This window comes from Melospiza melodia, chromosome 5, assembly GCF_035770615.1.
Source record: "Melospiza melodia melodia isolate bMelMel2 chromosome 5, bMelMel2.pri, whole genome shotgun sequence".
Classification (NCBI taxonomy): Eukaryota; Metazoa; Chordata; class Aves; order Passeriformes; family Passerellidae; genus Melospiza; species Melospiza melodia.
The window spans coordinates 89,030,954-89,057,266 of NC_086198.1; the positions used below are offsets into that span (position 1 = coordinate 89,030,954).

At 36.5% G+C, this 26,313-nt stretch overlaps 1 protein-coding gene across 1 annotated transcript in view; it reads right to left on the reverse strand.

The window, feature by feature from the left end:
- ARAP2 (ArfGAP with RhoGAP domain, ankyrin repeat and PH domain 2) overlaps positions 1–26,313 on the reverse strand; it is a 113,523-nt gene that overhangs the window by 11,900 nt on the left and 75,310 nt on the right. Inside the window, exons 20-29 of the mRNA XM_063157761.1 lie at positions 25,427–25,590; positions 23,760–23,972; positions 22,073–22,178; positions 20,067–20,214; positions 19,294–19,362; positions 16,979–17,053; positions 16,009–16,126; positions 11,403–11,531; positions 5,970–6,109; positions 831–913 (exon numbers count right to left, since the gene is read on the reverse strand). Of these exons, the coding sequence (XP_063013831.1) occupies positions 831–913; positions 5,970–6,109; positions 11,403–11,531; positions 16,009–16,126; positions 16,979–17,053; positions 19,294–19,362; positions 20,067–20,214; positions 22,073–22,178; positions 23,760–23,972; positions 25,427–25,590 (1,245 nt within the window). The remainder of the gene's footprint in view (positions 1–830; positions 914–5,969; positions 6,110–11,402; positions 11,532–16,008; positions 16,127–16,978; positions 17,054–19,293; positions 19,363–20,066; positions 20,215–22,072; positions 22,179–23,759; positions 23,973–25,426; positions 25,591–26,313) is intronic.

Genomic DNA, 26,313 nt, shown 5'->3' on the forward strand with positions numbered 1-26,313 from the left:
CTGTGAAGACACATTTACATCATCTTTTTACTCCTATTTTGGACTAATCTCCTACTCATTCTGCACTTGAATTAAAAAAAAAAAAAAAAACATGCAAAAAAACCACAAACCCATCAACAATTTCTTTAACATGGCTAAGCTTTGAAATTCAAAGACTTTTTTGGGGTGTTTTCATTTGCCAACTGCAAAGGAAAAGTTCAAGCAGATCTGTTTAAAGGCAACAGCCAACATAGACTCCCTCTGGGATAAGATCCTATGTGCATTGTCTCAGTATCTCAAAGCTTTAACTGAACAAGAACTGGAAACATCTGAGAAAAACAGGTGTCATTTCCCAATGCTCTTTTCCTGAGAGATAGTCACTGATGTTTGTAAAGGGCACTGCAGTCTTCAGCTAGCAGAAACATCAAAATAACAAAGATCCTGAAAAAGGAAAATCCTCTGCTGAACAGGAATTGCCAGTAAGGGCCATGACTAACTGGTTTTCTCTTCTCTCTTTTTACTTGGTGCAAGGAAAGTCTGTCCAGCAATGACATGCAGGACGTATAGCACAAAACTAAGTGAGCCAGGAGCGACCATATCTACAAGAGATAACAAATGCACTTTAGATTACAAAGAGCTAATCAATAAAGTAATTTACTAGCACAGATTAGTTAACATGGAACATGAAAACAAATACAGGAAAAGAACAAATAATATTACAGGGGACAATTTAATTCAGTATACTGCTAAAGGCTTCTTGACTTTTCTTTGCTCCACAATGTTCTATGCTACCCTTTATTGATGATACTACAATACTTTTTACACTGTGTTATTTTCTTTTCTATTCTTACTTTGTTGGTGGCTTCATTTTCTTTTTCACTCCAAGATAAAGCTTCAGAGAACTGACAGGCAACACTTTTTCAGGTTTGCTAGCCTGCAAATAAAGTAAGATTCTAATTATTGTATGAGGAATGTGCCAAAGAGAAAATGCCACATGACTGATTTCACAGTTCAGTTTCTTTCATGGAGTACACCCCTCTTTTCTAGCAAATCATTAAAATATTTTATCTCTTTCTTTGCCACTAACAAAGTGTACCAGTCACTTTTACCGGAAGCAGACTGATTAAGAATTTAAAGTTCACAAGAAATCACAAAACTGTAACGCAATCAGAATAATGAAGATGTGGTGCTATATATGAACACAAACTCTTTGAGACAGGAAGATGGGAAATGGGATTGCTCTCTGTTAAATAACCTCTTCTATGGAATGGTGAAAATTTTTCACAAATCAGAGAATGGTTTGGGTTAAAAGACTATCTAGTTCCAACCCCCCTTCCATGAACAGGAACATCTTTCACTAGAGCAGGTTGCTCTGAGCCCTATCAAGCCTGACCTTGAACACTTCCAGTGATATGGGATCCCCAGCTTTTCTGGGTAACCTGTTCCAGTGCCTCACCACCCTCACAGTAAAGAATGTTTCGTAATACTCAATCTAAACCTACTCTCAGTTTGAAGGCATTCCTGTTGTTCTTCTGCATTACACTCTTCTAAAATATTTGTTTCCATCTTTCTCCTAGGCTCCTTTCAGGTACTAGAAGGCCACAAATAGGTTTCTTTTCCAGGCTGACCAAAGCCAGGCCTCTCAGCCTTCCTTCACAGACAAGGTGCTCCATATCACAGAATCACAGAAATTCTAGGTTGGAAGAGACCTTTAAGATCATCGAGTCCAACCCATGTTCTAACACTAGAACTAGATCATGGCACCAAGTGCCACATCCAGTCTTTTTTTAAACTCTTCGAGGGATGGTGACTCTACCACCTCCCTGGGTAGATGATTCCAGTATTTGACCACTCTTTCTGTAAAATACTTCCTCCTGAATTCTAGCCTGTATCTCCCTTGGCGCAGCTTGAGACTGTCCTCTTGTTCTGTCTGTTGTTGCCCGGAGAAAGAGACCGACCCCCAGCTCACCACAGCCACCCTTCAGGAAGTTGTAGAGAGTGATAAGGTCACCTCTGAGTCTCCTTTTCTCCAGGCTGAACAACCCCAGCTCCCTCAGTCGTTCTTCATATAGCTTGTGTTCCAAGCCCCTCACCAGCCTCGTTGCTCTTCTTCGGACATGCTCAAGCACCTCAACGTCCCTCCTAAAGTGAGGGGCCCAGAACTGGACGCAATACTCCAGGTGAGGCCTCACCAGTGCTGAGTACAGGGGAAGAATATCCCTCTAATTGACTTGGTAGCCTCCCAGGTCCATGTCCTTCCTGTGCTGGGCCCCCAGAGCTGGCTGCAGCCCTGCAGGTGGGGTCTCACCAGGGCAGAGCAGAGCAGAGGGGCAGAATCCCCTCCCTCCCCTGCTGCCCACGGGGCTCTGGGTGCAGCCCAGGACACCTTGGGCTCTCTGGGCTGTGAGTACCCATGGCTGGGCCATGTCCAGCCTCTCACCCACCAGCATCACCAAATCCTCCCTGGCATGGCTGCTCTGGATCTGTTCCCCCAGACTGGGCTGATATCATGAGTTGACCCAACAAGGTGCAACACCTTGCACTTGATCATGTTAAACCTGCTGAGATTCCCATGGGCTTACTTTTCATGCTTGTCCAGGCCCTTCTGGATGTCATACAGTTCCCCAGGTGTATGAACCATACCCCCAGCTTGGTGTCATCTGCTGAAGAAGCACTCAATTCCCCTTTCTGTGTCACTAATGAATATATTAAGTAGCACTAATCCCAGCAAGGACTTCTAAATGACACCACATGTCACTGATGTCCATCAGGACTCTGAGTCATTGATCACTACCCTCTGGATGTGACCATCCAACCACTTTCTTATCCATCTAACAGTCCACTCCGTCAATTCCATCCCTCTCCAATTTAGAGAAAAGAATATTGTGAGGGACCACGTCAAAGGCCTTACAGAATTTCAGACAAATGGCACCTGCAACTCTTCCCTTGTCCACTGACATAGTCAATTTATCATAGAAGACCACTAAGTTGGTCAGACAGGACTTGCCCTTGGTGAAGCTTTGCTGACTGACTCAAACTCACAATCCCTATTTTAGACAGTGCCACTGGGGCACTGTCCATTAGGCCATTCATCCATTAGGCCACTAGGGCCGCTAAATCAGGATGAAAAGAAAAGCAAATTATGTCTTTGAACAACAAGAAGTCTCTGGATAACATATCCTGACTTTTATGGGACAGGGGATGGGGAGGGCAGGGCTTTGTTCCTCCTTATCTCTTCAGGAAGGGCAGCCCAGTGAGATAGAAGGAATCCACCTGGTTTCTGGAGAACACCAGTATTGGGACTTTCACAGGACAAAGAAATGGAACGGGAATCTCATTAAATTTAACAATGATATACACAAACTCTTGCACAGGTGAAGGAAAAATCTCTTTGAATGACAGAGAGTGGGAGGCAGTTCAGCTGATAGGGACCAGAGCGTGCTGGCAGGTGCCAAGCTGGGCATAAACCAGCAGAGGATCCTAACAGCAAAGGTGTTCTCCCTTTCCTGAGCTAGCAGAAGCACAGTGAGGAGGTCGAGGAGAGTGATTCTCCTCCTTTCCTTATTATTTGTGTGACTGCATCTTTTGAATCCTTGAGACAAAAAAGAGAATCAGTAACCTGGAGAGGGCTCAGCAGGGGCCCACCAGGCCATCTGGGGGCTGGAGCACTTGCCCTGGAGGAGAGGCTGAACTAACAGCCGCCCCCCAGCGCCTACAGGGAAAGTCTGAAGCAGACTGAGTGAGGCATTTTGTATTGTGAGAAGACTACATCTAAGGACAGAGAAACTTTCCCCCGTGAGGACAGTCAGGTACTGCAACAGGCTGCCCAGAAAGGTTGTGCTATCTGTCCTCAGGGTTTTTGAAGACTTTAATAGATTAAAGCCATGCACAACATGTCCTGACCTCAGCTGCTATCCCTGCTGTGCACAGGAAGATGGACAAGGATCTCCTGAGGTTCCTTGCTTGCTCCTTCTTGAACTACCTCTAGTCAATCTACAGTAGACATAGACCCACAGGTGTGAGAACTGAATGTTACTGGAAGATGAAGTGCTGAAAGGAAACAATAGATGCACACTATTACAGAGAAAAATATTTAACACAACACAAAAGCATTCCTTCAGTACTTTCAGGTCAAGTGTTTTAGCTTTCAATGTAGAAAAAACTGCACCAAACAATAAATCTTATAATCCAGTACACAAAGCTACTCCCTAGTGTTTACTGTCCCTGGATTCTCAATTTCCCATTCTGTAGCTTTCAATTTCTAACACTCCAATGTGGGAAAAAAGAGGCACTAAAGAGAACTTAAAAAACAACAAAACACACAACAGTTTTATGGTTGGTATTCTTGTGTAACTTCCTGCTCAAAAGAAGGGTACTGCCAGGATAAAAAAATACCCCTGCAGAACATACTATTAACTTAAACAACTGCATACTTCTCAAAATAATGCACCTTAAGGGAGCCATTTTTTTTGTCTGTGAGCTTATCTCTTAGCAACAGAACATTAAAGGGGTAAATTATTTCAGTCAATTAACACAATATAGCAATTTAGCATACAGTATTCATGGAAACTTTCAATGTTTTTGATAATTGCTCTTGAACAAGAGAAACACTGAACAGAATGTATCTCCACCTGCATATACAAATTTAATTTGCTATTAATGAGAATTTATAAATTAATTAGTACATGTGGCCTTATTAACTACAATTTTCCATCTGCAATGTCAAGCATTCCTACTATTCATTCCTAAATATGACTAAAATTAAACCAAGATTATTCATGGTAGATTAATATCTCTCAAAAAATTTAAAACAAACTCATATGCTATGTGATCAGAAGGGTATTGTCATTTGCATTTAAAAATAAAAAATTAAAAATAAGTGTTCAAAGCGCCTCCTGAGTTTGGGAATTAAATTTTTTTATAAATTAGAATGGCTTAAAAGAGGAGATTATAAAGTGGCAAAACAATCCTGTCATAAATTCTTTCCAAGATACTAATTAAGGTTTTATGGGCATATTAATTTATTCTCACATATGTGCAAATTTGAGTTTTAGCACTAAATTGTAAGACATTATTTGTGACATTCTGGGGTCATTCTAATTAAGACTGTATCCACAGCTTCACAAGAAGATACAGTGCATTAGCTTACGTGAGCAAGGGATATGTCTTAAAAAAAGTACTTTAGGAAGGTCAGCAATATACATCTGTATTTTTTGGATGGGAAAAAACCAGCAGTCAGCAAAAATAAAACCACTTGAAACTTTGATATTTTTTTTTAAACCAGAAATAATTGGAACTAAAACATTAGTTTTATTAATGTTCTTTATTAATATTATTTGGCTTTATACCTAAACACAAGCTGCATACACTCAAACCCACTATTTTAAGAAAAATCCCATGAAATATTTAAAACTGAACCCTTCCTGCTATTAATCATGACTAAATTCACTTCTATGGAATTCTGAAGTATACATAACCTAATTATCCATACTAGTTTTTAGAGGACTGAGAATACATCTAAAAATGTTGTAGGGAAGCAGGGAAATATTTTCCTGGTGTATTGAGAGTTATTGTTTCCTATAATCTCTTCTATCATGAGACGCGTCTGCATAAGAACCCTGTTGTTTGAATTTTTAGGGTTTTGTGTGAAATATCAAGAAAAAATGGCATGCACTCCTTTAAGCTCCATATTACTTCTGCTGCAGCTTTCTTCAGCAGGTTTTCAAATAATTTAATGTCAGCACAAAGCACCCAAAAATTGTTCTCTTTTTAATTTTTTAAGCTTATAGTAATGCATAACTACAATAGCTAAATGATGAACCCACAGAAACTCCTTATACTAAAACATCTGCGAAACAGCAAGACAAAAATCTTAGACATCAACCCAGATTCTAGAAGTTGCCATTTCATATGAGAAATGTTGATCTGATTGTTGATCTTTTCTTGTTCAAACAAAGAAGAAAGCTTAATGCAAAGTTTGTCTGCTGTACCTTCATATCCTTATAGAGAAACAAGTTTCCTTCCCGTAACACAAAGTAACGGTCTTGGAATTTGTTTCCAGACAGTAGTTTTGATGGCTCCTCCTTGTACTTCAGATTGCCTGCTTTCACAGTACCTTTCTCATTTTTCTCTACCAAGAAAAAAAAAAAGGCATTTTGTTAGAGGATTTTACAACAGTGGAAACTCCTAGATTTTAAATATTACTGCATATCAAAAAACTAAAATTAGATTGGTAAAATTGATTTAGTATTATGCTATATATATACATAAATAATTGTATTAATTATATTATATACATTAAATATTACATTTCAATACATATTGCATATTAATGTATTCTACATTCATACATTCTACATTCATTCTTAAATATTCACACCATTATTATTTTAATTACTGGTGGGAAAAAAGTCTTCTCTCTTTCACTTGTATGATAACATGCAAAGAATCTACCAACAAACTCTAATTCAAAGAATGTTTTCAGCATGTAACGTGTAGTTAATACCAAGAGTATGGCATGGATACTTTTAATCTCTGTGCTTGAGAGGCAAAACATTTCCATAAAAATTAGATTTAGGTATTTTCAGGTTTCCTGTTCTGCTCAATATCCATATATTTTTCCACTTTGTCAGCTTTTCCCAGTAAGTACTCTTCCCCAGCAAAAACTTCTGAACAATAATTACAGTCATTGCTATGCTGCTATGACTCATGCACATGAAGTGAAACTCAAACTAAAATGGCACTTTAATAGTTAAAGTGAGGAAAAACAAAGGAAAATACAATAATTCCTACTGTCCTAATAACAGAACACAGAATTCAGCAGAATTCTGAAGTATGCTTTTCTCCCTGAGGTAAACAGTGCTGGCAGCAGACGGCAGACATGAGAAGAGAGCAGGTGGGCAGATGCAGCCTTCTCCTCCATCCCACTCAATACCTTTCCACCTTGAAGAGGGAGCCAGATTAGCAGGGCTAATAATTACCCCCAAACATTAAAAGCATACTACTTATGCCATATTTTGGCTTTCACCACCTATTATTTTTAGCTAAGTGTAGGTACCTCCTGTAAGTTTATTCATTTACTTAGGAAATACTGAACCAACTTGTTTAGGAGTCACAGAATAATACCGCTAGCTTTTGTACTACATTACTTTCAGGATAAGAAATAAAACTTTGATGTAAAAGGGGTGTAATGTGTATTGAAAAGCTCATTCTTACCTGAGTACTCAATTGGCTTTTTTCATTAAAATACCACTTAGACTTTGAGCATCTGATATCAAAACTCTATTATTAAGAAGCAGTACATGGTAAAATATCAAAAAATAAGAATCTAAACCTAGAATCAATACACTCCAACAATTAAAATCAGAAATTACTTAGAAGTCCTCAGTTATAAGTGCAAATATATCAGTTAAAAAAACCTGATTCTCTTTTTGCCGATAAGAATATTTATTTCACATTCAGAATAGAATATGAATCCTTATCCACACAATCATAACCACTTTTTTCTATTTTTTAATTTTTTTTTAACTATACAAAATAAGAGTAGCAGAGTACTTAGTGAGAGTAGCAGGATACTTCCACATCTTTACCAAGCTGGAAGACTTTACATTTCTGCACACAGCTTGCAACATGACAAAAACTCATTCTAAACTTCACAGCACTCCTATGGCAGCAAATCTGTCAAACACTTGATACTTACAAAGATATTAGAATAGCCTGAAGGAGGAAGAAAATAATTCTCTAAACTGATGATATTCCATATACTTTAGAAGCCAGCATTTCATTAAATAAAACTAAGACAATAGGGATGTGTCCTAATCAGAATGTATTTTACAGACACAAACTTTACAAAATATGCTAAACTTCACAGAACTTTGCAGCTAGGAAGTAAGTACACTTAATCCATGGAGGATCGATCCACCTATGGTTTAGAAGCTTGCATTTCAAAGAATATCTCTGAATAATAGCCCCTGTTCTCAGAAATCAATACTTACCACTCACATTATACAACACTGTACTGGAAAAATTTCAAGGACCTATATACACAGAATTTATAGTAAATTTAACAAATAAAAAATATCTGTTTTTCTAACAAATAAAACTTTAATATGAGAAATTTTTACATAAGGAGAAGGGGTCTTGAAATAGAATTAAGCTGTCCTTGAGTATCTATTATACCAAAATACAGTGCACATCTTGCCCTACTGAGTAGCACTTGAAAGAGTGCTCCTACAGCAAGCATGAAAAGCTATGGAATTAATTGTCAGGAACTAGCAACTAAAAACTGTAATAAAATAGAAAACTCACCACAAATTTGCTGAAACATATCAATACAAATAAACTAACTATTTTTTCCCTGAAAAGGAAAATTGGTTTCTATACAAGAGAAAACAAACATCTAGACCTCAGTGTAAGGTTTGGATTACAGAATCACAGAATAGTCTGAGTTGGGAGGGACCCACCAGGATCACAGAATCCAGCTCTTGGGTGAATGCCCTACCCAGGGATCCAACCCACAACCCTGGTATTATCAGCACCCTGCTCTGAACAACTGAGCTCATCTCAGTTGCAGAACATGAGAAAATAGTTTAAAATGGACAAGATGAGAATAACTATCAAAATCAGGAATGCACTATGTATAAGAAGCATGGGAAAAGTTGCACTGACAGAGAAGACTGTGATAAGCTGCCAAAATGAAAGGAGGCTGAAAGAGCTGTTTCTTATGCTCACTATTGAACCAACATTATTTCAAACAACATTATAGACTCAGGAAGAAAAGGGAGAAAGCTTCTGAGAATGAAAATGTCTCAAGTAATATTAACAGGAAAAAAATAGTCTGGAATATAATAATTAGTCTTTAAGATTATTACATAAATCAGGAAAGCAAGGAATATTCATGGAATTAAATTATAAACATTAAATTATCAAAGTCCTATTAATTTTACTGCAAAGTAGGAGGACAGCCATCCACCCAGTCACCCGTTCGTATGGGCTGAATCCACTCTTAAAAACATACTTCAAATCATAGTGGTTGGACATCTGGCCCCAGCCCTATTATTCAGTGACAAGGAGTTATCCACATATAGAGTGTAAGAGACAGAAAAGATTGAGGTCTCCCCTTCTTCCTTCGAGCCAGCAGTTATTTCCTGTGCACTTTGAGATGGAGAGCCCCACCATAACCTTAAGTAGCTTGTACCCTAAACACTGGGAACATCTCTCCCCCAGTAGCTTCATTGTGCATATTTTCTCATTGTGACACTATGTAGTGATGGATTCACAAGACTACTTGGCCACATGGAGTTTGCAGACATCAACATTGTAAGCCTATGTAATATGGCAGAAATTTTCCTTTTCAAACCACTGAGAAAACCAACATAATTTATTTGGTAAAGTTTTAATTATTTTAAAAAAACATTAAAAAATCACTAAATGTAAACAGTCGAAAGACAGTGTGTCTACAGTAACATCAAACTGAATGGAATTGATGCAGACCATTACTGTAATAAGCTGGGGGAACAAAAGGATGCAAAATCTAGGAGATACAAAGGAGTGCAAATAGCAGCAGATCTCTCCTTTACTACATTTTATAAACTGACACCAGCCTAATCTTTATGTGTTTCTTAGAGCAGTGATTCACACAACCCATTCCCTCTCCTGATCTCAACACACACCTAGTGAGGTGATGGGAGTTCATATATCTAGCTTTTAATGAAGTAGGCCAATTCTCTCCATTCATGATCTGCTATCACACATTTATTGACAGTGAAACCCAACCATAAAAGTCATGAACAGCACACTTGTTCAGGTTCGTTCACATTTGTGAAATATACCTTTACAGGAATAAAGCATGGAGGAAGAAGGCCATTACTTTCAGAAGAATAAGCACATTAGCATAAATTTTACTTCTTGAAATCAAGATATATAGAATGGAAAGTTTAACATTTCCATATATGAGAAAGAGAGGAAAAGATAGATATATTTGAATGAGTCATTAGATAAAATAAGATGAAGATTAAACCAGCCATCATGTGTTACCATCACACATTATACAGTGATAGCACACAGGATTTCAACTGCTTGAAAACAGGATATAATTTTTGAACTCCCAAGCTTCCACTTCTCGCAAAGCAGATAATACATACTACACAGGAGACTTTTAAAGCCAGGTGTTATGTGGAAAAAAAAAATAGACTGGGGCAATGTTTAAACTGTATATTTTCACTACATACTTCATCTGTATTTTAAGTGTTAGGTCCCTTCTAAAGGCCACATACCCTCCAAATTATTCAGTTGCTTGAGTATGTCATTCAAATGAGTACGTCACCTGGGATGGGGTAACCCTGGATGTACAGACAGACTGGGGAATGAGATGTTGGAAAGCAATGCCACAGAAAGGGACCTCGGGGTCCTGGTCAACAGAAAGTTGAATGTGAGTCAGCAGCCAGGTGTGTCAACCCTATCCTAGCTGGGGTGTATGAGGCACAGCATCACCAGCTGGGCAAGGGAGGGGATTGTCCTGCTCTGCTCTGCACTGGGGCGGCCTCACCTCAAGTGCTGGGGGCAGTTTTGGGCACCACAATATAAGAAGGCTATAAAGCTATTAGGGAGTGTCTAAAGGAGGGCAGCAAAGATGGTGAAGGGCTTTGAGGGGAAGCCCTCAAGAGTGGCTGAGGTCACTTGGTCTGCTCAGCCTGGAGGAGACTGAGGGGAGGCCTCATTGAAGTCAAAAGCTTCTCTGTGAGGGGAAGCAGAGGGGCAGACACTGATCTCCTCTCTGTGGTGACCAGTGTCAGGATAACAGAATGATCTTAAGTTCCATAATGGAAGCTCGGGTTGGATATCGGGAAAGCCTCCCCCAGAGGGTGGCTGGGCAATGGAAAAGGCTCCGCAGGGAAGTGGTCACAGCACCTGACTGAGAGTTCAAGAAGTGTCTGAACAACACTCTCAGGCACAGGTGTTATTCATGGGGCTGTCCTGTGTAAGGCAAGGAGCTGGACTTTGATGATCCTTCTGGGCTCCTTCCAACTCAGAATATTCTGATTCCGTGAAATTAGCTTTGTAGTTTGGAGGCATCAAATTAGCTAATAGAAATTTCTATTAGCATACCACAGGTTTATAAATATATTCCCACAGTATGACCTAGATAAGAGCAGTTTCAAGCTTCACAGCAGAAGCTCACAAAGTGTGAACTGACTGCAGAATTTCTGTACACTTTTATATTTCAATGGGAGAGCTTATAATTTGTAGAAACAAACATCCATAATCTCTGTGTTTCCATAGGGAGTCACCACAACCCTCTGTAAATCTGCAATTTTAATGAAGTAGCAGTAATTCAGTTGTACTGGGACACTTTGCTCCAATGAAAACAATTGCCATCCTCATATTTCCATGTAAAATAACTAAATTTTAAAAAAATTACATACCACTGCAGAGATTCACCATGTCTGTTGTTAGAAATCTCTTTATTATTAGATATGCAGCGCCAGGCTCTGGTAGTGAACTCCAGTGAAGAACTTGTTCTAGTACATTCTCTGTATAATGCAGAGGACGTTCTGAAAAATGCCAAAGAAACAAAACATAAAAAACTGGAATTAAAATAAAAGAGAAAACCCAACAATATTGGAGGCACTCACAAGTTACATTTGTCTGTAAACAACAAGGTCTCATTGACTTTGAACTATAGAAGAAAAATACTGCTTTCAAAAATAAGACAATTAGGCACTTTACTGACTATACTTTGCTGGCAGTGTTTGCACAGGTAATGAACATAAAACTAAACAAACAGTAGCCAAATGTTCAGTGACTCTTTTTTAATGTAAAATTTTTAATGTAAAGACACAAAAGCATTGCTTTCAAACTAAATACAAAAGTTAGGACCAATTACAGGACATGCCTAAATATGATCAAACAGAACTGAGACCTCCAACTATACTGTGCCTTATTGGCCTATGCTCAGTATGAAAATGAAACACCGTAACTACCGATTCTCTGCATTCAAAGAGCCAAAGAATTTGGAGTGATCACAGTGAAAAAAAAATGCCTCCAACTGGTATGGATTATACTGTCTGTTATTGATCAAAGCAGACTGAAACAGATTCCTGGTTTCATTAGATTCTTTTTACTAGAGGGGAAAAGCATGTGGTCTTACTAGATCTTCTCCCTGTTGCAGTGGCTAGGGAATATCCAAACTTGCCCTGTTTATTTCAATCTTGTACAAAAAGTACTGCAAGATTAAACTACCACTGAAGGCATGACTAGACTGTATGTGTGCACTGCAAAACTTCAGATGCTCAAACACACATTTTTGATAGGCATCATCCATCCTAGAAGAGAAACTCTGAGACCTACACAGAATTGAAAAACTGCAGTGATAAGAAAGTCCAACCAGTACTCCATACAAACCCCAGTTCACCTACCAAATGAAGGCAGAAAAGATCTTGCAAATTGTCCCTAAATCTGCATTACCATATCCAGCAGAAATCTGAGTGTCACATGAACAGCACAGCCTGATGCAACACTGATGTGAGTGGGAGAAGACACACTCACATCCCTGAAGGTTTTCACCTGCTCAGCAGCAAGCACCTGCTGTAATTCATGAACCCACAAAAGCCTTAACAATGGCTTTGTGGGCTCAAATGTCATTTTATCTCCAAAGAGAGATTTTTCCAATAGATCTGTGTTCCCATTTGCATACCAATTTATCTGGGTCAGGTCTTGAGAAGAGATGGGTATGGCTCCTGCAGAGTCACACCCCTACGACACAGTCATGTTGGGTCACACAGTCTAGCCATGTCCCTTGAGTACTGAAGGGCAAAGTATGCAGCCATAATCTCATTTTTCATTCCTGCTATGGTAGATGAATATGAAATGTCAACAGATGCTTGGGGACTCTCCAGCACTACAGTCTAGCAGGAGGCATTTTCTAGAACACCTGAATACTAGAGCCTCAGAAAGCAGAAGCCACAAATAACACACTTTCATGACAGAAAAAACCACTGCTGTTTTGGGATGCAAAATTACCTATGCTACCTGTAAAGCTGTGATACCACCCATACAAATATTTCATTATTCAGATATGACACCAAAGCAGCCTAACAAGAATACCATTCTGTAGATAGCAGCTCAACCCCTATTTCATTATCACTACTTCTTCTGGCCCTTTTGTTTTAAATGGTAAAACTTCTGAATTTTTGGGAAACTTTGGACTCTCACGTGATAAAGCTTAAACACTTGATGCCTTTGTACAAGAGAAAAAATCCACTTTAAGAAGAACTTTAAAATCAGAGGCAAGAGACTGGCAAATCACCACATCTTCCTAGAACACCAGCAATCCCACAGTAAACACCTACTGTTTTATTTATAGTTACATTTAAGACCATCTGTCATCATGGATTACATGGTACATAAATCATCATGCTGAAAACCATTAACTATTTTACTGGTAACACACCTCATTTACAAACTATCCATCAATCACTTATTATTAAAAAAATTATATACACCCTATTTTGTAAAAGCATATGGTATTAAATATTTTGCATTAGGCTTGATAAAATCATCAATTATTGCAACTTTTCTATATGCAAATAATTTAGCTGATTTTTAATACTGCAATTCTAGTATTTTGAACAGCAAGCAGTCAACACATACATTTGATTACCCTTTCTTTCACTTAGGTGATCATATGCTAGTAAATGTTCTAAACCAGTAATTTTCACTTTAAACAACATTAACTATTACTAAAAACTGACTTTCTATAAAATATTATTCTAATTTTCTTGCTTTCTCAGGGGTTGTTTTCCTGACAGTATATATTAAAAAATAAAATAAAAACTTAAAAAGTAAAAAAAAAAATCAGAGTTCAGTGTAGCAAGCAGCATACCACCATGCACTGGACAGGTAGCAGACTGCACCAGGAAAAAATGCAGATGCAGAAAACTAATTTTTATCAGAAAGACACCATGATTACTGATGTACATTTGAAAGAAATATGCAAACTTTTTTCTGTCATTATGTGTCACTATCTGAACTAATTTGTAAATGCCTCATGGTGTTTGTCAAATGACACTAGTAGAATCAACCTGCAGGAGCAAAGACTCAAGTAGTCTTTTGTTCTTCAGTGTCACATTTGGACCAAATATTTTCTAGAAGTAACTTTCTCTGTGCTCTTGTCCTCTGCAAACCTGTTAGGTTCAGCCGCAAGATCACAGGAGTGTCTCTACCTGAGTGTCTCTTTACTACGAAATTATTTTTATTTTGAAACAGTAATACACATTTTGATGCACTGATTCTTCCAGAAAGGGATCCATGAAGAAAACATTTCATCAACACAGTCTCTGCTGACAGGAGTCACGTGATGAATTAGGACCTAATTTAGTTTGCTTTTTGGTTGGTTGTTTTGGATTTAAAACACTTGTGTGCCATTTCACTTTGTGTTGGAAACTCTTCTTTCAGTAGGATATACTCTAATGTCCTGCCCATATTTATTGTGTTATGTAGGGCCCTATGTCTCACTCTTAGCTTAGTTTCATTTGTCTTCTATAGTCATTAGTTCAGACAACATTTCCATACCCCACTAAAACATTAGTTGTTGCACCTAAATGCATGAAGAAGCTGTTGTGGGGTCTATCTGTTTATTTACTTTAATGTTCTCTTGGCCATATCTAGTTTGGTTTGCATGTTCCTGTGTCGATATATCAAGTTTAAGAAAATATAATTCAAATGTTTTTCTGTTATTCCGTCTAAAGAAATATGATTTGCACTGCACTTGCAGGAATTATCAGGACTCTTCTGAAGATAAGAGATGCTAGCATTCTTTGTCAGTTGTCACCCACATCTATGAATCTGGAAACGAACTCTGTATTACATCTCTGTACAGCATCACCAGCAGACTGTAAGATGTGAAGAAGGCTCAGGATAATTGATTCTCAGTTGAAAGGGAGAATAAACTTCCATCCTAATACTGCCAGGGTCAAGACTGAGGACATAAGTAATATTAGTAAAACTGAAAGAATTATTGTAAGCACATCTGAAAATCACATACAACAAAACAAACAAAAAATATTAGAACAATATTTAGTAATCTTATTTTGTCCACTTTCTTATTTTTTTTCTTGACTTGAAAACAGGTATCTTCACTATAGAAATAAACAAGTTCACAGTCCTCTGCAACATGGAAACAGTTAAGATCAGAAACTTACTAGGAAATGCAAATAGATGTTACATATTTCTGTCTCCATGTATTCTTAAAAAATTCCCTAAGATTATCTCAGGGAATATTCATCAAAATGTGTTTTAATTGACAAAATCCCTACTACTTTACATTATTTTAGTTATCTCTATAAAGAAAATTCTCCAGCATTTTAAACACGTTCCAGCATGTATGAAGTATTCCCAATGTCAAAGCCTCTTTATCATTCATGAATATTGTGGCCATGTGACATTTGCTTTTGCTGGCAACAGAACCATATTTCAAACAAATTATTCAAGATTCTGCTCCATACACCATAATGCCACTTGCCAAAAACACACTTTAAAGTGTGTAAAGAGTTACATACTTTATGCCTCCTTTATTCACCTATGTACATTAAACATTTGAATTAGCAAAATAGAAAAGATCCTTTCCCCAAAGTATGACATGTATTTTCTCATTTAATTTTTTGGAAAGCATTATTGCTTATAAAATCAAGTGCTGACATTCTTAAGAAAATAGGGTTTTCCAATATGACTTACTGGTAAGACCTACTTTTCTGTAGCTGATGATTAATGAACTGCAAAGCGCTGTAATATAAAGAACACCTTCTCAGCCCTTAATTTATAAGTAGTTTAAAACAATTCATCACATCATTTCTGGCAAAATGAAGAAAGAAGTCATGCAGATGCCACAATAACCAAATGTAAAACATTGGCATGAAGGCTATTTTTCGTTTGTTTTCATGAAGTCTTTAAATAAACTTTTGATGATATTAAGTATTGAAAAACTAAAATAATAAAAGCTGATTGACACACATACATTTAAGAGTCACTAACCTAATTCTCCATTTTCAAGTACTTCAAAAGCAGCCCAGATATCATCTTTGCTGGGAATAATGTTTTTGATTCCTAAAACATCATTAGTTAATTCCTCTGCTTCCATCAAAGGTGATACCTGTAATACAAAGTGAGTCAGTTTATAATACATTTCAATTACTGATTTCTGATACATTTTTTCAAAGTCTTCCTTCCTGCAATTTCCCTAAGGGAAAACAAAAAAGGGGGAAAAAAAATTGAGCTGGAAACCCACAAAATACCCATCAGATTCCAGCAGGCTTTCCTTATTCTTTTCCATGAGATAGAAGTTATATTTTTAAGATGACTATTAACTTGTTAGCTTTAAATTCATTTTCTCTACCCCAGAAAAAACTGGAAAAAAAAAAAAGCTTTCATATATTTTCCTGGGTGTGGGAAGATAAATATTAGAGAAGCACCATTTTTTTTATCTTAGAACACCACTACATGGAGAGGCAGGTGTTTAAATACACTATTAAATAGAAAGCTCAAAAATCTCTATTATAGTCAGTAACAAGCTTTAGTTTCTTAACACTCAAAGAAAGAAGAAAGCCACAGACAAAAAGAAAGGTGGAATGTCACTTTAATGCTAGTAACTTCTAAATAGAACCAACATTCATTGTGTATTTGTTAATGCACTCATGTGTTGCACATGTAGAGCTGGGAGAATTTACACTGTTGCATACTACAGCAGAACTAAAGCAGGACACCTCTGCTTTAAAATTGTATCATTTTTCTCAAAATTTCTCTCAAAAATGCAAAAATGCATAATAATCAGTCTTTACGTAATTAAGGCAACACACCAAATTCTTAAAATATTTAAAAGAACAGTGATAAACAAAAGTTCATACTTCCACTGTGTACTTATACAAAAACATGTATTAAAATAAATGTGATATTCTTCAAGAAAAAGTGCGTCATAAAAATTACTGTATCATTTTTATACACTAACCCTGATTATAATACTGCAGTCTGGCTCCTTTCTTTCCACATAAACTTCAATAAGCAAATCTCCAGCCTGGGAAACCTAAAAAGAAAGAATTAAAAAATTTGATTGTTAAAAATAAACATTTTTAGCGAGGAGAATACAATTATTTAACTAGTGTAAGGAAAAAAGTACCGATTCACAGATTCAGGAGAAAAATCTAAACCCTGAATAAATCCAACTGAATCATATCAAACAAAATTAACATTAATTTACAAATATACATCCAAGTGCAGGAAAACTAAGGGCAACATGGCATAAGTGGAAATTTTAAATTTACCTTTAAGACTACAAAGTCTAAGACATGAGCATATCTCAGTATCTTAAACTGCCACACCCATAACTCTGATTTGGAGGTTAGTCAGGTTCACTTCAGAATCAAAACAGATTAATAGAATTTAAAACAATGAAAAAGGACTGTAACCCCAAAATGACTTAGTTAAAAGTGAGATGAAAAATTACAAATAACAGACTATTTCAGCCATGCAGTCATATGTACATACCAAAAAAATAAAAATCCATTACTACAAATAGTGTATTTATGGTTCTTAATCACAATGAAAACTTGTCATTACCTAATTAAAGAAGGAATTAAAACAAATGCTCCTGATATCAACCACTGTTAAATATAGCTCTTCAAATTTGTTGGAAAAAAGGCTAGACTCTGCACACAATGCTAATGTGGAATAATCAGATAAAGCAAATTTATGACATATATAAATTTCATATGCTCAAGACTAACAAATGTTATTTAAGAATGTCTAACAACAAAAAGCTCAGAAAGAAATTAGAAAGGCAGTAAATCCAACACTTTATGATCACGACAAAAAGAATGATTTATGAGAAGGGATATGTAGTATTTTCCATTGTAACTAGGTTTGCTCATCTATGGCAATAAAATTATTTTCATGGATGAGAAATTACTTTATTTTTCTAAAGTTAAAAATGTCTCACATTTTGCCTGCTCTAATTCCCTTTTAGTATAGTCATAGGCATCTTCAAAAGATTGCAGTTCATCTCAGTCCACCACCAAAAAATATTTCCTAAAAAATAAGTGATGATCAGAGCACAGGAAGAAAAATTAAGGCAGAAACAGGAACTACCACAAGGCGTATCATTCTATTAATAGGCAAATACAAAGAATTCATAATCAAATTAACACTAAGATAACTTTTGTCTTCCTTTGTGAGAATGGTATTGATAGTGATGCTACTTATTTGTATACTACTACAAACAGAGGAAAAGATAAAGAAAAATATATAGAAACATACATATATTCACACACACACACATATATATATAAACAGTTCAGCTTTGGGATACATTTTGACCAATTTACAGAAGCTAAGATTACATTTCTATAGAAAAAATAACTGTCAGTGCTGAATTTTAAAGAACATTCACGTTCTGAAATCCAGCAACTTTTAAGTTAGTTTAGTCTTTGAGAATAGAAAACTAATGGAAACATTTGTGAGGAAAAGCATTACAAAGCTACTTTGAAGAAAGCTGCCTAATTATAGTGGCACAGACTCAAAAAGGCTCATTTAGTTATAAAATTTGCTTTTCAGATGATATTACAGAAAAAGGTTGGAAATAAGAATGAAGCTGACACATGATTTCCACTGGGCTCACATAAACAACCGTATGGAGAGAAAATGTGATGTAAATTACTGCAACAGCTGGCATAAGTATATGGTGGACAGAAAATGAAAAGCGACTAATGAAGTGCCACCTGGAACAGAACTTCAGTGACATTTCAGACATGTGAACTTTGAGGGATTCAGCAGCAATTCAGTTCCGTTGTTCTCTGAACATTCTGCATAACCAGAGATAATACTACTGAGGCAGCCTGTATATTCCAAAGTATTAAGGATCTACATCACTGATTTTCCCACTTATATGCACACATTTTGATGCAATGATGTCAGACTCTCAGTCATTAAATGTAAAGAATTCTTATAATTCTTAATTGTAGCTGCTTGAGGCCTAAGCTTCCAATTACCCATGACACTTGCATGATTACAGCGCTGCTGTTACATCACTCAATTGCACCACATCATTACTTTTAACCCTAACTGGAAGCCTGTGGCAAACTGCTGTGGAGGACTGATGAGGAGAGCAAGAAGGTGAGCTGAGCCACTTTATCTCACACCTGGTTCAAGCGTGACTTTGCATCTGTGCAGTGCCTGGGGCGATGCTGTCTCACTGATGAATAGTAGAGCAGCCACACCTATGTACAGAGATGTTAAGGCCTCACTCCCTTTTATCCATGCCTAACTTACCTGAGTGTCTTTCCATTTTGTAATAAAACTGTTTTCTATGTCCATTTGTTTGACTTGGTCTTCATTTATCTGTAAAAATAAATAATTTTGGATTGATTATTAACAGTTATGGCAACAATTGCCAATACCGCCAATCATGTTCTCATAGAAGCAGGCATGCAAAATATTCTATCAGTCAGAAACAGCTCTTCATTGATGGAACTCATTATTATAAACTTCATGGAATACATATTGAAATAGAGAGGAATCAATGAAAAACTGCAGAACAATGTTATAGTGGCACAATCAACTCCAAATCAAAATGGCTAATATGCATTGCTGCTAGTAGTAGCTTTTCTATCCAATTGGATTTAACATTATTTCCGGGTCTAAGGAACAAAACAAATTGCAATCACAGTTCAGAGACTAAGAACACAAAATCCTTCTATGCTTCAGTTCTGATCAGGCCTATAAAATCTGATTAGAAACAGTATTTTTAATAGTCATAATTTAAAAAAATCCTAAAGTTAGTAAGCTTTTGCTAGAAAGGAGAATGAGCATCATTTTGGACAACAGTAGCTCACAGCATCCCATAAATAGTCCTTCCTACACAGGTTAAACTAATTGGGAAATAAAATTTAAAGCAGGACAAGCAAAACATCCACTGAATTAGAGTTCAAAAACCCTGTAAATTCTCAGATTGTTGAACTAGTAGGAAGACCATTTTAAAGCAGATTTTTATATTTTTGAATCTCTAACATCTGAGCAGTTAGGATGCATATAAAGATACGTACATGAAAAAGTTGTACATAATTTTTAATTAGATCTTCAATTACATTGACTTCTTCACTGGTTTGGCCTTTAGTTTGAAATAAGCATGAGGAAAACACCACGGCTAAATTCTGAGGGTTCATGTGGTTAATTTCAGAACACTTCTGCACTCTGTTGAAGGAAAAATAAACATATCTAGATAGTTTCATTGTTCCTTTGATTGTCTGAGGCTCCTTTACAGAATATGGAGAGCACTTAAAAAAAAGGTTACTACATTAAATGCAATGAAAACATGTACTATTATTTATTTAATATTTTTTATACTCTTTATTTCTCATTACAGAAATGAAAACTTTCTAGCTGCATTTCAACTGATATCAAAACTACTTAGAATAGAAAACAATAAAACCAGAATAGAATACCTGAGTTAGAATACCTGATCATCTAGTCCAACTGCTGGATTGCTTAAGGGCTGACCAAAAGCTAAAGCATGTTGCTAAGGGCACTGTCCAACTGCACTGACAGGCTTGGGTCATCCACCATCCCTCTAAAAAGCCTGTTAAAATGTTTGACCACCCTTTTAGTAAGAAATCCTCCCTAACAACAAGTTGGTACCTCTCTGGATGCAGTTTTGAATCATTTCCATGATTCACCCTACCACCAGATACCAGGGAGAAGAGATCAGCACCTCCCTCTCCCCTTCCCCTCCTCAGGAAGCTGCTCAGAGCAATGAGGTCAAACCTCAGCCTGCTTTTCTCTGAAGCAGAAAAGCCCAGAGTCCTCAGCCACTCCCCACAGGTGATTCCTTCCAGCCCTCTGACCAGCATTGCTGCCTTCCTTCCTCTGGACACATTCGAGCACCTTAACATCCTTTAACTGCAGACCCCAGAACTGCACACAGAGCTCCAGGTGAGGCCAAATCAATGCCAAACACAGTTTCACTGTATTATGTAATATAAGTATATCCTACAAACTTGAGATCAAAGATAAAAAAAAAAAAAAGTGGAAAGAAATTAGGTCCTTCTTAGTTCCTATCCCTATAGTAAAGTTTTCATATTACTCCTGTTGTTCACATAACATATCTTTTTTTAGAGGCAAACACTTTAAACTACCACAGAATTTTGGCCATTAAATGCATGAATTCATACTACTTTCAGAACAGATGCAACATCATATTAGTATCTCTAATTGGACATGCTTAGAAACTTCTTAAACACAATATGTAGCACAGTCTTTATCCAAATAATGGCACCAATCAATTTCATAATCGCATAAATATTTTTAAATTACATTGGCAATGTACCTGGCTATGTACCATAATTTCTAAACACAACATTCTGTAAAGAGAAGTTCCTACCTATTCTACACTCACTGCAATTCACCAAAAATATAATGTGACTTGTTCAATAGATGATATAACATAGACCAGTACTATCTAACCTTGACACCTCAGAATCATCCTGTCAAATATTTTTTACAAATTTTCTGCCCCTTATTTGATCTAGGAATAAGTCATGACCTTTGGTGCTTAAACAAGTTTTGTATTTTGGATATTCTCTACTGCTACCTCAGTTAAATGAAGCACTGATGAAAAACAGGAAGGGTAGGTAATTCTCAAAGTTATTATGTGCAAAACAGATTGTGGAGAAGGACATTTTCACTGAAAAAAATATTTTAATTTCAAGAACCATTTGTAACAATTCTCTGGAAGACTAGTAGACTGGAGTAAAATGAAATTGCATAAAGAAGCTACATCAAAAATTACCCTACTTGGACACATACACTGGCAGCCCTCTCTCCCTGTAAGCCTGCTCCAATCCATTGATTTTTATAGATACCTACACCTAAAAATACAACCAAAGAAAAAACACATTATCAATTAAAGGAATTCAAATGCAATTAATTGCTGCAACTAGATAAGCTTTTGTGATTACTGGTGAATGAAACAAGCCACATTTCATATATTGTAGAGTTATACTGAGAACACATTACAATAATTTCTCTGCTACAATGCTTTATTTGCAATGACCTGTAAAGATGTTCAATTAAAGCAGCCAAAGTTGCTCTATTGACTGGCGGAAGACTCTGAATAAAAGCTCTGTACTTCCTCACACGCTCCTTTTCATTCTGCGTATCTGCCAGGAAATAATAATCATTGAGCATTAATAACAATGCACACTAAAAACCAACAGCAGTTCTCATTAACTATATCAGCAGCATCTAGTCTTTTAAAATTACTATTTACCAAATCAACCTCTTCCTCATAAAGGCAATGCTGAAAATATACTATTAAAAATGTCTACTATTGTACACCAGTTCAGGGAAATACCAATGAAGAGAGACAGATCTACATTCAAGCACCATTTGCCACTGTTTAAGATTAAGGCCAGAACAGCAATTGCATTTTCTCTTAAAGTATATTTAATCTGTAGGATGTACATGTGTGAGTGCAACTCCATATGCACAAGTGCAAATGTATTTATAAGAGTTCCTAGCAAAGAGAAAGGAAAAGACCTTTTTGTATCTTAAATATTTACTGGAAAAATGTCTGAGAGCACAAAGTAGTTTAAGGATCTAAGCATATATAAGACTGATTAGAGGAGAACAAGGGGAAAGGGCTGGTAAATAAGTTACATATAGCTGAACAATGGCAGGAATTCCAGATTTGGGAATGACAGCATCTGAAACACAACCACAGTTTTCTACCTTAAGTCTGCCTTCCTGTGCTGCCCCATTATGCTCAGGGCATATACAAAGTTAATGTAGAGTGCATTTAATTAGTTAGCTTTTCCCTCTCAGTCCCTTGCTTCTCTCAAGTTTCTGAAAAGAATGCACAGAAATCTTCTGACTGATTGATGGTGCTCTTCACTAACTACTGACTGTTTGATTTCTTTGGTAATTGGCAGAAAAAGTAAATAACAAAACAACAGTTTAAAGGTCTTCTTCTCCATTTTCTTAAATATTTTAGTGTTCCAAGAAGTACCTTCTGTATCGCTTAACAGGACAGGATTTTCTGTTGTAAAGCTGAAGTAGAATTTTAGCCATGTGTACAGATTAGGAAGGGGAATCACTGTAACACCATTAAAAAGAGCTGACAAATCTAAACTGCCTCAGAACTTCTGTTTTCTGATGCAATTAATCATGTGGTAAGTGAATAAACTCTTAATACTTTTTCCTCTAGTCTCTGAAATTGAGTTTAAAGGTCGAAAATGTCTAATATTGATAATATTTTAATTTCTTGAAAGTCTAGTGGCTCATATTAAAGCAACATCCATATATTTGAACTTACATAAAATCAAAGAGGAATATGCTTTAATATCTCTTTATAAAGACAAAATGTGCCACACAGAAATATGCCTATGTGACTCCTATGCATTCAGATAGAAACTAACGTTCTGTCAGCATTTCCCTTGCATCTCTTACTGCTGTGCCTGCAATTTTATAGCATAGTTTGGCAGGGAAACCACTTGTTTCTTGCAGTTTGCAAATACTGCAATATAGAAACTAACATTTTAAAGGACATTCTAAAAATCATCTCTTATTAACATGTGTCTATTGCAGCCATGCCCCAAATATTTTTTTCCTCACTACATTGTTTTGCCAGTTATGAAATAACATGGGTTGACACGGGGTAAGTAAATTAACAAGTCCCTCAAACTTGATACTGAAAATGTACATATAACCTTTATTGTATGGAATATTATTAAATACCTTACCTAATGCAGAGATCCAGAATGGATAAAGTTCTTTAGTCAGAAGTGCATCATCTATTTGAGAAAGAAAACTTTTCAGTACATCTGTCACATCTTCAAGTTGATGTTTTCCTGCTCTTAGTTTAACACTTCTTGCATCTTTTTTGAAGCTTTCCAGCAATTCAGCCACATGGGACGAATCCCCATTCTTAAGATAGATTTGTTTGCTACCTAAACCTAAGGCACAAAAATACAGGAGAGAAAAATAAATGAATGTAAAATTAAGTATTCTTTCAAAAATTCCAGACATGATTATGTAAAAATTATATGTGGATGCCAAACAATTATATGTGGTTGCATTTCCTAACAGTATCTTTCTGATCTTTCACTCAGACTCCCTTTCTTAGTGAAAACACTGCCAAGTCTTCTTCTACCCAGCTAGACCTCTTTGCAAGAATACTCATCATAATAGTAAACAAGTCTGGGATCACTATTTCAAGAGTATTCTACGGGCATTTCAAATCCCCAAATCTCTTCAGGGCCTCCTAAAACAGCACTTTCAAGAGGCACAGTAAATAGAAGAATTTTTGATGATAGATATTATACTGCACATAAAATACAGCTGCTTTCATGAGAAAACTCCTTTTATTTTATTACTCTATGGATGAACTTATCTTAAGACTCAAAGTATTACTGCATTCATCCAACCTGAAATATTTTATTCTTAAAAGCCTCAAGTAGCAGAAAATACCCTTTTTTCTGATTTTTCTCATGTTCTTGAAGACATCAGTCAGCTACTATTCTTACATGCAAAAAAAAAACCACCCACTAAAGTAAAATTAAAAAGAAAACATATAGCTTAAAATGAAGTCATGACTACCTTTAATCACTGCATGTGTTACTGTAGTCAAAATTTTTCTTTTTCAAAACTTGAGTTCTGTTGCTAATAATTAAAAATAATTTAGCAAAAGCTTTTTTTCTTACTTTTAGGCACTAGGCGCAACCCCAATACAACTATTTACAATAGAGCAGTGTGCCCTATCCAAAGGTTATTTAGCTAAACTTCAATGACTCAAATAGAAATTAGGTGCTCTCATACTGACAGAGGTTAGAGACACATTTATACCTAAGACAGGGTTGATATGCATGTAGCAATCTCACCAGAAAACTCATGAATTTGCAGTAGTAAAGGGACACAAACATCATCTGCATACAACCTAATGCCAGGGAAAGTTATCCTGGCAAAATTTACTGAAATAAATGGTAACCTACTAATCCTCAGGTTATTTCACTGAAAAAACAGCACCCTAAGACTGAACTCAACCCCACAGTTAATGCCAGCTTCCCAGATGTGTTCAGATCACAGCTTTTCCAGGTTTGCAGAGTTTATTTTCTGGGCTGAGTTGTCTGCAGTGGAGCAGTGGACCCAGAGGCTAAGTTTCATAAGGCAAACAATGCAAAATCTAAAATAGAGAAGTGTCCATAAACGGCATTTACCAAGCTGTATTTCCCCAAAAGAGCCATTCTCAGCTGTGTGGTAGTATATTGCACCATCTCATTAAAGAATGTCAGGGCTAATGAGGGGCACTTTACTTTAAGTAATATATAAACTCATTCAATAGGACCTGGTGCTGGGGGCGCTTCTGTATTATACAAATGATCTTAGCTTGAATAAAATCCACTCTACTTACCATACTGTGTAACAAACGCTATGCAGCTGTTCACTATAATAGGGACATCATTTTTGCTGAGCTGCTGATCTTGTAGTGCATTACCATCTGTACCTGCTGCTTTTTCAATTGCAGTATACCAGACCATGAAATCCTGCTTTGTATGGCCATGGATGTATAGCGTTCTGAAAATTATAAAAATATTTTGAGCTCAGGAAAGAAATGAAAAAATGATGTTATTGCACCATGGCAACAAAGCAGATGTTCAGAAAAGGAAAAAAAAATAGATATACTTGGAGTAAGACATCAAGGCACCTTTCGCCACTTAAAGCTGTGATCGTTTTTTTTTCTTCCAAATTCATTTGTATTACCAGTGCCATAAAAAATGAAAGAAGATCTACAAACACTGTCACAAGCCTTTTGAAAGCACCTGCCAACATTTTAATTACTGTTCTTCAGACTTGCTCCTACATTATCCATTCATACGTCCAAGCCACGGCGAAGAAGGAAACAAATTTAGAGACAACTTTCAACACTGTAAAAAGCTTTCCTTCTTTTGTATTCATACCCCAAAACACCCCAGACACCCATCAACCTCTTCTATAGAGTAACTGAGACATACTGAACTTCCCTCCTTACACAAGTATCAAAATGATCACCCACTACCACAAAGCCCAGGAACATATATGAAAAAGCTACGAGTTGGGCCTTGTTCTTTTATTTAAGCAAGCTCCATTAATCTCCTGTGTGCCACCCTGACAAGATAGCTTCTAAGAGCAAATATCAAAATTGAAAAGTTTAAGGGGGTATGTCCAACCATATGCATGTGTGTAATAAACAGCTGTTTAAAGTGTTAAAACAGTAAGCAAACTTTGGTACATATGTTGTCTTATGTCCTACTAAAGACA